This window comes from Labrus mixtus, chromosome 6 (assembly GCF_963584025.1).
Source record: "Labrus mixtus chromosome 6, fLabMix1.1, whole genome shotgun sequence".
Classification (NCBI taxonomy): Eukaryota; Metazoa; Chordata; class Actinopteri; order Labriformes; family Labridae; genus Labrus; species Labrus mixtus.
Window position 1 is genome coordinate 3,451,789 of NC_083617.1, and position 12,642 is coordinate 3,464,430.

General features: G+C 42.9%; 1 protein-coding gene and 1 long non-coding RNA gene across 3 annotated transcripts in view; one reads left to right on the forward strand and one right to left on the reverse strand.

The window, feature by feature from the left end:
- The window catches only part of ppp1r21 (protein phosphatase 1, regulatory subunit 21), a 20,231-nt gene extending 9,893 nt beyond the window's left edge, over positions 1 to 10,338 (forward strand). Inside the window, exons 14-22 of one of the 2 annotated variants that reach the window (XM_061039548.1) lie at positions 402 to 529; positions 1,113 to 1,262; positions 2,550 to 2,642; positions 4,106 to 4,363; positions 4,783 to 4,818; positions 4,921 to 5,037; positions 5,708 to 5,806; positions 5,903 to 6,031; positions 9,296 to 10,338. In XM_061039548.1, the coding sequence (XP_060895531.1) occupies positions 402 to 529; positions 1,113 to 1,262; positions 2,550 to 2,642; positions 4,106 to 4,363; positions 4,783 to 4,818; positions 4,921 to 5,037; positions 5,708 to 5,806; positions 5,903 to 6,031; positions 9,296 to 9,325 (1,040 nt within the window). In that variant the 3' untranslated portion in view covers positions 9,326 to 10,338. The remainder of the gene's footprint in view (positions 1 to 401; positions 530 to 1,112; positions 1,263 to 2,549; positions 2,643 to 4,105; positions 4,364 to 4,782; positions 4,819 to 4,920; positions 5,038 to 5,707; positions 5,807 to 5,902; positions 6,032 to 9,295) is intronic. The other variant, XM_061039549.1, reaches the window with a different exon arrangement.
- Positions 10,339 to 10,604: 266 nt separating this feature from the next.
- On the reverse strand, positions 10,605 to 12,134 carry LOC132975180 (uncharacterized). The gene is made up of 2 exons (XR_009673246.1): positions 10,811 to 12,134; positions 10,605 to 10,723 (listed from the first exon to the last, which is right to left on the reverse strand). It is a non-coding gene; the product is annotated as an uncharacterized LOC132975180 (long non-coding RNA).
- Positions 12,135 to 12,642: the final 508 nt, after the last annotated feature.

Sequence of the window (12,642 nt, forward strand, 5' to 3'; positions counted from 1 at the left end):
TTCTGTCTTTACAACAATACCCACCAGCCCAGTTTATGAAAGGTAAACATCCAGAGGCTTCAGTGTAGCATCCATCACACTGCAGCGCCAAATGGGAGTGTAATTTAGTGCTCCCTGGCAGAGAGGAGTCAGTGTGATACAGCTGGCACATTCAGCCGAGTGGAAATGACTTCATGATTACCTTTGATTACCTCTGTCCGTTTGTCTTGGTTCTTATGTTCTGACAGTTATTGTGGTCAAATGTGCACTTAAAAAGACCTGCAGTTTTACAAAATGAAAATATGTTACACATCATTTACACACCAATCAGAGAGGGACGTCTGCACGCTCAAAGACGATTTTAAATTACAGACTATTACAGACGATCTAAATGCGACTTCTATTCTTCTGTGTGTGTTCAGAGATGTCGAAGCATTACAACCAGAAAGCCAGCTTGGAGCAGGAGCTCCCCACCGTCACCCAGAAACTCTGCACCACCACAGAGTGCCTGCTGGGATCTCTGGGCTCTCTGAACAGCAGCACCGGAAAGGTACGGCCAACAGGGGGCAGGCTGCAGCAACTTTTACACTTCCTGTATCTTATGCTCAAACAGCATGCCTTTATTTTTGAGCTGTGATGCTAACAAAAAACCCTAATTGTGAGTAGCAATGAGGTTCCCTTGAAACTGGTAATATCCCCCTAATGTGACATCAGAGAGCGGCAGGACTCAGGTGGGCAGTACTTAAATTTTCAAAGATACTGTCCAAATCACAGTTTTCACAGCTGCTCCCCCACTCAGAGGAAAGGGGGAAAAAAATGATTTGTCTCTTTGTGAATGTAGTGAAGCGTTGGCTTGAGATGTGTCCACTGATGGGAGGCTCAGTCCGATAGGCTGCAGTTGGAATAACACACTGGCACACGGCATGCAGAGCGAGACGCTTTTTCAGAGTGATCAACTCTGCAGGCTGAAGACATTTGTCATCCTAGATGCTTGGTGGTTTAATCATCTCTCTGCTGTTAAAAGCACGGCTTCATTTAAGGACAGAGTAGATTAAGAAAGTAAGGTTTTAAGTGGTGCTAATGATCGGTTCGTTCTGAATTTAATGAGACATGTTGTCACCGTTTTGTTGCAGATTGCCACTTTCTTCAGCAACAACTTGGACTTCTTCACATCACCCGGCTACAGTCCGAGAGGCAGCACAGTCGCACTGAACCCGCTGCAGGCGGAGAGTATGTTGGCCAACAAAAAGAAGGCAGCTGCCTACATCCAGGCCGTCAAAAAAGTTAGTACATGCTTTCATCTGTTGGCTTTTTTAAAAATTCACTTTGACTCTTTTTTACCACCAGACTTTGTATCATTGAGGTTACAAAGAGAGCATCTGTCATGTGTTTCTGAAACGCGTTCTAAACTATTCTCTTTAAAAAGAAAGCCTTGAACAAGTATTCAACTTTATGCTGGAGTTTTATTATTGTCCTGTCTTATTTTAACCAAAGGTAAAACCTTCCGAGCAGACACCGCCTTGTCTCCTCCCTGAGGTCTTTGTTGCACCCCTAGGGGGGCACAGACCCCAGGTTGGGAACCAGTGATGTACTGGTAGATGTAGCTACAGAAAGAGGAACAAGGGCTAAATAGAAAACACAAGGAAACCTTTAGGGCTCCGTACCGTGCCCAAGCACGCTTCAACGCTAAAGTCCAGTTCGTTTGACCAGTGTGACCGCTCTGTATCGTGCTCAGGCACGGTACACTTCCTTGGCTTTGGCACACTTCGGAGAGGTGAGCTTCAGCACGGTACACTTCATGCACGAGCACAAGCACGCGGGTACACAACGCTGACAGCCTTCATTACGGAGAAATCCAGAGTTTCATGTTTGTATCTGACTAACATGACACAATATAAGACACAAAGTAGCTGTCATGCTCTGTGTTGTTCTCCGATGTGCGGGCGTCCGCGTGGCCGAGTCCGCACGCGAGTCCGTGCGGACGCCCGCACATCGGAGAACAATTAATTAATTTATTGCTGTGTCTGATTAAAATGGCTTAAAATAAGCTGTAAAGTCAGTAAAGTAGCTGTCATGTTCTGTGTTTTTGCAGACGCGGACTCGACTGCGCGTCTCTCTCTCTCTCTCGTCCGCCTGTTTGTAAACTGAGCACGCTTCATAATAACATAAAGCGTGCATGTGTTGTATTACGACGTTATGTACAAGAGGTAATCGTGCTTAGGCACGGATAGTCCTGTGTAGTGTGACCGCGGGCCGCGCCGGCCAGTGGGGGAATGGCGCTGCGGGGGGGCAATCGTGCTTGGGTATAGTACGGTACAGATGGCCAGTGTGACCGCGCCCTTAGACTCTGATCGTAAAGAAGTGATGTTTTATACATTAAATCTTTTTTATCACTGTGTTGGAGACTTCATCTCCATCTCCATCGTCAGCCTGCTGTCGCTGCTTGGCGTCGTCCTCATCCCGCTTATGAACAGAGTTTTCTTCAATTTTAGTATTTGTATCAATGGTGTTTTTTGATGAAGAAGTGACCTTTCCCTCCTGCCTCTCTCTTGTGTTATTTCTTCTTTCAGCCCAGGCCTCAGTCCGTTCCTTACAGAGAAGCTCTGTCAAACCGTCGAATACTCACCAGCTCCACTGAGAGCAGAGAAGGTCTCAGCCAGCAGGTACCATGCCAACTCAAAAAACTGTGTCTATGAACCTTTATGATCATTTTTATAAAGAGGTCACATCTGGCCAAAGGCTACAAGCAGACAGACACGATGTCATGTGGAAAGTTTAACCATGTTTGAGTCAGTGTGTCAGCAAGGTTTGGTTCCCTAAAGTCAGACTTAGTTTTGTCAAGATACCAGATTTTTATTCCTTGGTGCAATTCTACTGAAAATCATACAACACCGATACCATGGCAACAAGGAACAACTCCTAGATGATTAGAATTTGGTAATTTCTTGTTTTTAATTATGAAACGATGCAATCAACTCCTGCACACTGTTGACTTTTAATTGCAAAGTCTTGGTACCGTGGCAGCTTTTTGTGAAAATATCTTTAAAGATCTGAAGTTTTTGAAGGCGTCAGCACTTTTCAAAACCTCAATGCAGCGTTATGAAGACATGGATATAAGTAAGAGATGGTTCTACATGCTGATTGTAACTTTAAAGTCGATCTGGATGGTTCCTCATAGAAATAAAGACATGCTGCTCTAACACTTACAGACATCTCGGTCTGAACACAGTCATGATGTCTCATTCCTGCTGCTCCTAAGGGACGGGGTGTGAGGGAGAAACTTTGACAGTGTGAGCACATATGCTGCAAGTTTAGTGTGTCCCCTTTCTTGTTTTCTCTTGTAAATGTGGCCGTATGAAACTCCTTAAATGTGTCACTTTTGCAGTTCTAAGTTTTTTTTATTCAAGCACTAAGTCATCAAGTGAATGTGTAAACACAAAGTTGATCTGTCCTCGGGGCGTCAGGTTTTGTAAGGAACAACCTATAACCCTGTGAATGAACATATACAATGTTACAATTCACTTAGTAGAATTAACATATATTATTTAATTTATATGATCATATACGCACGTTTTAATGTAAATACTGTAAAAACTCATGTTTACTTCAGCATCTCTGCACTACTCACCACTGCACTATTATCTTATATTATCCTATTTAGCCTTGTACATATTAGTTTTTGCTTATTTGTTTATTTTTGTGTTTATTGTTGTTATTTACTGTTATACCTTTGTACAAAGAGAGCACAGTTTACCAAAGTAAAATTCCTTTTGTGTTTAAGCACACCTGGCCAATAAAGCTGATTCTGATCTAAAGACATCAGGACAGCAGAATCACTTCCAATTGGCCAATGAATTATATCACTTTGCGTTTTCCTCTCCTCTCTCCCCTCCTCTCGTCTCCTCTCCTTTCTCCTTTCTTCTCTCCTCTCCTCTCCTCTCCTCTCCTCTCTCCCCTCCTCTCGTCTCCTCTCCTTTCTCCTTTCTCCTCTCCTCTCCTCTCTCATCTCTCCTCTCTCCTCTCCTCTCTCCCCTCCTCTCATCTCTCCTTTCTCCTTTCTCCTCTCCTCTCCTCTCCTCTCCTCTCTCCTCTCTCCTCACCTCCTCTCCCCCTTGGCCGCATGCAGGTGCAGCAGAGCCAGGAGAAGATCGCTCGGCTGGAGCAGGAGAAGGAGCACTGGCTCCTGGAGGCCCAGCTGGGGAAGGTGCGGTTGGAAAAGGAGAACCAGCGCATTGCGGACCTGGAAGCGCAACTCGCGGCAGCTCTGGGGGGAAGTCCAGACTCACGAACAGCTGCAGCAGCCAGCACGCTCGCACAGAGCCATGAGGAAGAAGAGACGGAGCAGAGAGCTGCAGGGAAGGAGACTACGCTCTGCACCAGCCTGGTACACTCACTACTTTGGCTGCCTGGATGTGTTAGATTTCACTCTCTGCCTGTGGCACTCATGTCTGATTTGCTTCAACAGAGGGAGTGTTAGCTTCTTTCTTTTTTTTCTTCCTCTTGTCTCTCCCACGCTAAGCAAGTTTTTCACTAATAAAACTCAGACTTCAAATGAGCTGAGGCAGCAGAATGAGAGAATAGTGTTGTTTATACAAGTTCAAATGTCGTCACAACCCAGATCATTTTGTCTCACTGCTGTTTGTTCTTCCTGTGTGTCAGCTTTTTGTCGTTGTTATCTCTTACATGACTAGTTTGTCCTTGCAGTGTCAACGCCCGTCTGTGCTCCGAGATAATTTTACAACATCCGATTTTTGATTTCCTTCCTCATATCTTCCTTTTCTTTTTTCTGTCGGTTGTCACCAGGTTGGCATGCTGTGCACAACACCCTCAATCGAAGATGTGAGTGTTCAAACACTTGATCAACATGCTTCCTTCTCCTGTTTCATTCCGTATATTTAAAAAGAGTATCATCATCTCCTCCATGTTGTGTCTGTGCCGCAGGTGGGAGACGAGGAGTCCAGGGAGCAGCTGATAAAGACTCACTACATGGCGAGGGTCGGCGAGCTCACCACGCAGCTCCAGATCTCAGACAGCAAAGCGGTGCACTTTCACTCCGAGGTGAAGCCCTCACTTGAATGTTTATCTCAATAACTGCGCTGCGTCTGATAGCGAGGCGCCGACCTTTTCAAAAGCGAGCATCCTCTTTTTTCTAACGACGCATGTCATCCCTGAAGAGTTATTAAACCTCTTACAACTTCCTCTTAGCGCCGCTTCCGTCTCTCACCTCGCTCCTTTCTTTAATCACTCCTCGACTATTTTTGTCTGCTCCTTTAATTTGTTTGAGAACAAAGAGAGCAGAGTCTGAACCAGAAGTTAACCTTGTTTCTTTGTTTCAACTCTTCCCTCTCCTTTCAAAAAAACGCTTCCTTCAGTCTCATTATTTCCAAGCGTCTCCTTCTTTCAAGGTGTCAGAAACTGACACCTTGTATTTTTAGTATTACGGTGAGGCTTGATCTGAATGTAGATACTTGTTAAAATGACATCCAGTCGCTGTGTGACTAACTGGCATGTCACTCATCCTTGTTTTTTCATCGCTGCGACAGGGATGCACCTGATGTTTGAGTCCATGTCTGGTTTATTAAAGTGTCACTTCTTTAAACTCTGCGTTTATCTTTTGGTGCCATCCACAAAATTCACCCATTACTCTTAAGAAATATCTCAGAGGAGTGCGTTAAGCCTTTTCAGGGGACAGCGGTTGTTTACACTCTGTTTTTTTCTTCCTTTCTAGTGTCGAGCGTTGGCCAAGAGGTTAGCCATCGCAGAAAAGTCTCGGGAGACTCTGAGCGAGGAGGTCAAACTGGCCAATCAGAACATCACACGCCTGCAGGTAAATGACCCCTAAGAGCTTCTTATCATATCTGTATCGGCCTCTTTAACACAAGAAGGTTTTTCACCCTTTACTCATGGTGTCTCTGTCGTACAGGACGAGCTGGCCACGACGAAGAGGAGCTACGAGGACCAGCTGAGCATGATGAGCGACCACCTGTGCAGTATGAACGAGACGTTGAGCAAACAGAGGGAGGAGATCGACACGCTGAAAATGGGCAGCAAGGTACACAGCACAGATTTCTACTTTGACTTTTGAGTTTACGTGAATTTTCCAAAAACAGAATTTACTACAAATCACAAGACAGACGGGACAGATACAGAAAATAATAAAAAACAACGACATGGCATGTTGAGTTTAGATTGATAAAACTTGGATGGCGTCTCAGTAATGCCAACTTAATTTACCACACAAGAAATGTTTCCTCAAACTAACTTTGGATCAGATCGTTGATCAGTCGAGAAGCAGTCAAAGAGGAGGAGCTCATTTCAGCTTCTGCCTGAAAATGTAAGTTTCAGCTGCTGTCTCCTTAAAGTATTTATATGTGATTTTTCACACTTAAATATAATATAAATCAAGTATATCTGAAAATAACTCTGTGAGTCATGACTGTCTACAATGGGTGTAACACCCGAGTCCCACTGTCTGTGATGTTTTCAGAGTTTTCAGAGTCCTATCTTCACTTTGTTTACATCGCCTGGACGGCCGGCTGACTCCTCCCCTCACGTATAAAAGTTGTTTAATTGAGGGACTAGAGAAAAGAAGAATAACATACTGTACTCACTGCTTAACTGTGTTTCTAGATCACGCTCATTTCAGGTAAATTTACATGCAGTGTGAAGTTACGAGCATAATAAAGCTGCAGGGCTACCAGGGGAGGGCTGCTCTCCAGCGCTGGTAGAAGAGAGTCCATGTACGAGGTTTCACCGGCTTACGCAGAGGCTTGACGCCGTCTCATGAAATTCTTGATTTCATATCGGGGAAATATCACATGATCTTCAGAACAAGCCGTTTAGCGCCCTCTGCAGACTCATCCCGGGATTACTCCAACATACGTTTACCTCATGATCTGAAACTTTGGCCACATTGAGTTTGGGCATCCAGCATTGTAACACTATATATGAGTTTTAAAATGGGGATCAGAAGAATAGGTCCACTTTCAGTATTTACTCATTCTTTCATCACAGGAGGTCGCCTCTTGATGCTGACATCGATATCAAAGCCTGGATAAATTAAAATATTCTTTATTATTATTAAACTTCTATCTTATCTTATGTATCCTGGTGCACACATCTGATGCACAGCAGTGCTCGAAGCGCTATATTTAGGGTTAAGGTTAGGGTTTATTAAATTCCTCATTCCACTGCTAAGCAGTCGGTCTTGACCCATTGAATCAAAGTACTTCAGAAGTTCAGTAAAGAGTTTCTTCTGGACTCGTGTCAAAGAGAGCTCCCACCTGAAAGATTCCTCAGAACTAAAACAGGAATCATTTATATTTCTTTATCAAAAATAGAGTTCAGAATCTAATGCCACATCCCCCTCTGTCTTATGATTAAAACAGAGGGGAGAAATATCTGCAGAAGAAGGTATTCGGGGGACTGGAGGGTGTAGGCTGCAAGATTTTAGAGAAATCCTCGTCTGACTTTCTGTTAGCCGATTGCACAAAAAGATTTTTCCCTTTTTGTATCCACAGGTTCAGACCATGCCTCCTCCCTGAACCCCGGTCCCTCTGTCTCTCTCCACCACTTACTCTCACTCTGTCGGTGTTGAGTTTGTTGTGAGACTGTAATCCTCTATAGAAGAGAGATATGAAATCTGTATCGCTCTGGAACTGAAGCGAAAAATAAGTCGATCACAGGCGCTATTGGATCAAGCAAAATTGAGATCGTTGGTGAAGTGTCTTGAGTTGTAAAAAGCTTTAAAAATGTTTGTGATGGTTCACCAGATGTAGCTTGTATAAGAGTTTTTTTCAGCTTTGAATAGATCGCTAATAATCCTGACACTTTAATCAATACAGCTTTGGCATGTGCTCAAACCCACTCCAGGGGAAAAAGTGCTGTTTTTCAAGGACTGGGCTGAAAAGCTGATGTGGATCCCGACCTTTCTGTGAACCCTTTATAGATCTCTGCTTTTTGTTCTTCAAGCCCTTCCTTTAAAAAACTTTTACCTTCTCTTGAAAACGTTGGTTAGGTGTCAGGTTTGTTTCTCAGCTGTTGCATCCTGTCAAATCTCTGAACAAAATAATCAGAAAGTTTTTTTCAGAGAGCGTGAAGGATCATTTCAGGTTTCCGGGCGGTGATATGTGACGTTGTTAAAGTTTCTGTCAGTTATGAGGTGGTCTGGGAGGTCAGCAGCGGTGGTGGTGGTTGAGGTTGTAGCCGGCCGGGCCTGATGGGAAAAGCACCTGCCGGAGCCATCTGAAGAAGTCGTTAAGTTTGAGGCCACAGAAATTGAGAGGCCTGATTTTGAGCGTGCGTGTTCCTGCATGTAGGCGCGCAGCGGGCTGCATTCTGGGAAGTCACACGACCCAACATGTTGGAGAGATGACTGGGAGGCCAGAGACCGGCCTCGGCATGTTTTAACACCTCTACCGGAGAGCGACTTACTGTCCTTGAATGCAACATGGTGTAACTTTGGGTTTCTTCTACAGAAACAAACGCTGTTTCTTTCTTTAAGATTTATTTTTGGGCTTTTTGTGCCTTTAATGGAGAGATAGGACAGTGGATAGAGTCAGAAATCAGGGAGAGAGAGGGGAATGACATGCAGGAAAGGAGCCACAGGCTGGATTTGAACCTGGGCCGCCCGCTTTGAAGACTACAGCCTCCATACATGAGGCGCGCGCACTAACCACTGCGCCACCAGCGCCCCTGTTTCTTTATTTTGTTGCAAGGAAGAATCTCATTCAATTGCCTCTGCTGATATTCTTTATATGCACGCTGCCTCGTCTTCACTGAACATGCTGGACTCGGTGTACTGGAGCTGTGTCTCTGTTTTTGGTGTCCGCACACATCATCATGTCTCGTATGAGAGAGTAGGCTCGTTGTCCTTGAACATTAGTACATCCTTCTTCATAAAGCCGTATGTTCTCCCTCATGTTCTTTAACTGACTCCTTTGGTCTCATGGACTCATCATGTATGAAACTCCTCGAGCTCGCTCTCTCTTTGATCAAAGAGCTTTTAGTGTTCCTGCTCCTTCATCTCGGTCTGAACTTGAGCTTTGTATTTGCTTAGAGGATTTTGAAGCGAGTATCGTGGATGATTTGACCCGTGTATGAACATGTTTTACTGCTGAACTCTCCTTATTCATAGACTGATGTAACTCTTGTTGGATGTGGTCTATTGTTGTTTGTTTTTATGGGATTTGTTTGTGCTGCTGTCTTGGCCAGGACTTCCTCGTAAAAGAAGATTTTTATATCTCAATAAGAGTTTTCCAAATTTAAATGATACTCAGCTTTTAGCACCATCTGATGTGATTTCTGTTTCTTTCAGGGAAATGCAAAAAAGAACAAAGGGCGCTAGAGCTGCCCGTCACTCTCTGGCTGCATCGGGCTTCACAAAGGGCGCCTTAAGAAGAGATCCGGTCTGTGGAGCCTCCAGCAGCGTCCTGCTACCAACAATCCCACCGTCTTAAACCACGGGGACGGTCGACGCCAGCCTCCGATTCCTCCTCCTGTCAGACGCTGGAGACACAAATGAACTGTGTGGAGGCTTGAACATGTTTCACTGAATCTTCTTTTCCCCCCTCCCTTCTTCCCCGACACAGCACCACTTATAACTTAACATGATTTGCTCCCAAAAATGCCGGAAGCTTCTGGGCCAACGCAGAGCGGGAGAGAGAAAAAAAACTTTCTCCAAAAAAACAAAAAAAAAAAGGGACAGAAGGAAGGAGGACGATAACGCTCACTGATGTCAACACTTGAAGACCTAACCCTGTTAATCAGTGTGCTCGTTTTTTTCCTGCTCGTCGTTCATGTGACAGATCATGAAACTGTCCAATCGTACGGCTCGTCTGTCAAAGCAGGGGAGCAGATGTTTCATGATGTGTGCGGCGGTGTGACTGTGGCAGGATACACACCATGTGAGTTTTGTTTTACACTTAGGTTTTTTAAATTCAATTAGAGATTATTGTGCAAAGAAGTTCCCATGCAGGGACCTCTAAACACCCCCCTAAAAAAAAAACACACGCATACATCACAAGCTTCTGAGAAGAAGGGCTTTAAAACCTTAACAAAGACACTTGAATTCATTCCTCTGGGAGTGGAGAAAGGAAAAAGAAAAATGTCTGCCTTGAAGCGCTGATTCAGTGTTTACCTGGACTAAAAAAAAAAAAAGGGCAGTGTAGACAAGTCGAAGCTCGTCAAACGGTGTCAGTCTGTCTCCTTGAAGTTACTCGAACAGTAGTTGTTTTTTATCACCAAAGGAAGTCTGGACGTGCACTTTGTGTGGCAACAGATTTCATGTCGTATTATGTATGGACTAAAAAGGGTTAATGTGAATATACATTCATTTTCAAATCATGATAGAATTGTACTGTATCATTCCTAAAGACAAACAATGTAAATATATACAAAAAAAAGACATTTATTCAGAGGTGAAATCTTTATTTTACACAAATCTGGGAGTTTGATTTTCTGCAGGTTTTTTTGTTTCATATATCCAGCGTTTGACTGATTCACGAGTCTCGGCAGAGTGCAGGTAAAGTTTACAGTCAAGTCGAACCTCGTCTTCGGCTTGTTGTGACACGAGTGGAAAATGAAAGCGAAAAAAAAAAAAAAAAGCCCAGCAGTGGTTTGCAGCAGTTCATTCAGACGTCTTTGTTTGCCAGTTTAAAACCTGCCAGCAAAACCTTTGAACACAAAGATTTGCCCCCTTAAATTGATTTAAAAAAGAATAATCCTTGTATCCTCACGATGTAACCTGTTGGGAAAGCACATTTCAATATGTGAATAAAATCAAAACAAAAAAGGCTTGGTCCACATTTTTTGTGTGTGTGTTCAGACTCACCTGCTTCATAATGATCCTTAAGCCTCGATGAGCTCACTTCTCGTGCTGCCTTCTCTGGGAGCTGCAAAGAAACCGGGAGATTAAATTGCCTGTAATTTAAAAAAAATAAATGAAAAAAAATGAAAAACAGCTTGTAACACACCCTGAGTCACCGGGGACAAAAGGCCACACCAAGGAATCGGACATATGAGCGCTTGGACGAGGACTGTTTGATGGCGTCACTTTGTTTTGGAAGGAAAAGCATGTTGTGTCATCAGAACTGAATTCATGATGCTTTCATGTACTCCTCGAGACACCCAGGGGTCAAAGATTTTAAAAGAGGCCACATCCGCCTCTTGTGTTTGTGAGTGTTGACGGGTACACTGAAACAAATAGGAACCACATATCGGTGGTTTTCAGTTTTTCCAAGTCCTGAAGCATCAGCGGAAAGAGTTTGCAGCGTTAAAGAGATGTCATGAAAGACGGTGGGAAAGTGAGCTGCAAAAATATATCCTGCTTTTTTTTAACATTTAGCATGTGTGGCAAAATGAAGCCAGGACAAGTTTTAACTGTTTATTTATTCAAATATAAAAAAAGAATAAAAGGATAAGAAGGCACTTAGTCTTCCTGAGCATGATCCCCTCTATAAGGGCCATCCATAGCTTAATACGTCATGACCATATATGGACATGCTGCATGCACTTAAAGTTTATAGTTACGTCTTGGTGACGAGTTTTATGATACACAACTTTTTAAAGCTTCAAGTAAAACATGATTAAAGCTCTTATATGTCCAAACACATGAGGCATATAAAATGAAAGCATTTGTGTATCAGTCATTTTTAGAAACATTAAATCTGTATTCTGAATTATTTACCTTCAGGATGTGTGTTCAGTGGAGTGGGAATTTTACTCATTGTCTACAGACTTTAAGAGGTACCAGGGGTCTAAATGAAATCCTTGAGGCTTCTTTTATTTATTTTTTTACCCCAAGACCAGACTATACATATCAATTAAAAATCATTTTGTGACACTGATTATAACCCGAACACCGGGAAGGTTGCAGCTGTAACCGGGGGGCCAAACCAAACTACAAATGGATTAAAGTTATTTGTTGTTTCAGGGGCGTTTTTCTTTCTTATCGCAGTGATGATGTGGAAAACTGGCTTATCAGTGGTGGTCTTGTACGGTCTGGATTTAAAATCTGGAGTCTGCCCAGTCTGAGACCGGGACAAGACCGAGTCGAAATGCTTTCAATTACGAGACGAGACTGAGACCTTCAAAAAGTACCCCAAAGGGTCTCATTTTCTACGGAAGAGGATCAGGGCCAGGCGTGAGAAATATAAAATGAGATGAGGACGATTTCTTTTACATCATGCACTTTGAGAAAAAAGTGTAAATGTGGAGAATAAAATTTAAATATAATTTCAAATATATATAAAATCAAAACGTTAACAAAATTGTGTTTCAACTTAACTCTCAACATTAAAAATGTTTTCTCATAATTGTATTTGAGATTTATTCTCTACATTTCGACTTTTGTTATATTGCGACATAATTCTCGAAACTGTATTTCATCTTTATCCCTGACACTGCAACTTTCTTTTCTCAACATTTCAAGTTTTTTCATGAAGTGCACAGTGGAAACAAAATCTTTCTTCTATTAAGATTTATTCCTCATGTCTGGCTCTAATCTTCTTCCATACAATTTCACCATTTCACACCACACAGCTTATTATTATTATTATTATTTCAAAACAGGAAAGACAACAGCCTGGTTTAAAAAAAAATACTAAAGTAAAAAGTCAGAATTACATTTGTTTTAGTAAAATGATACTGATAACAACGACAACA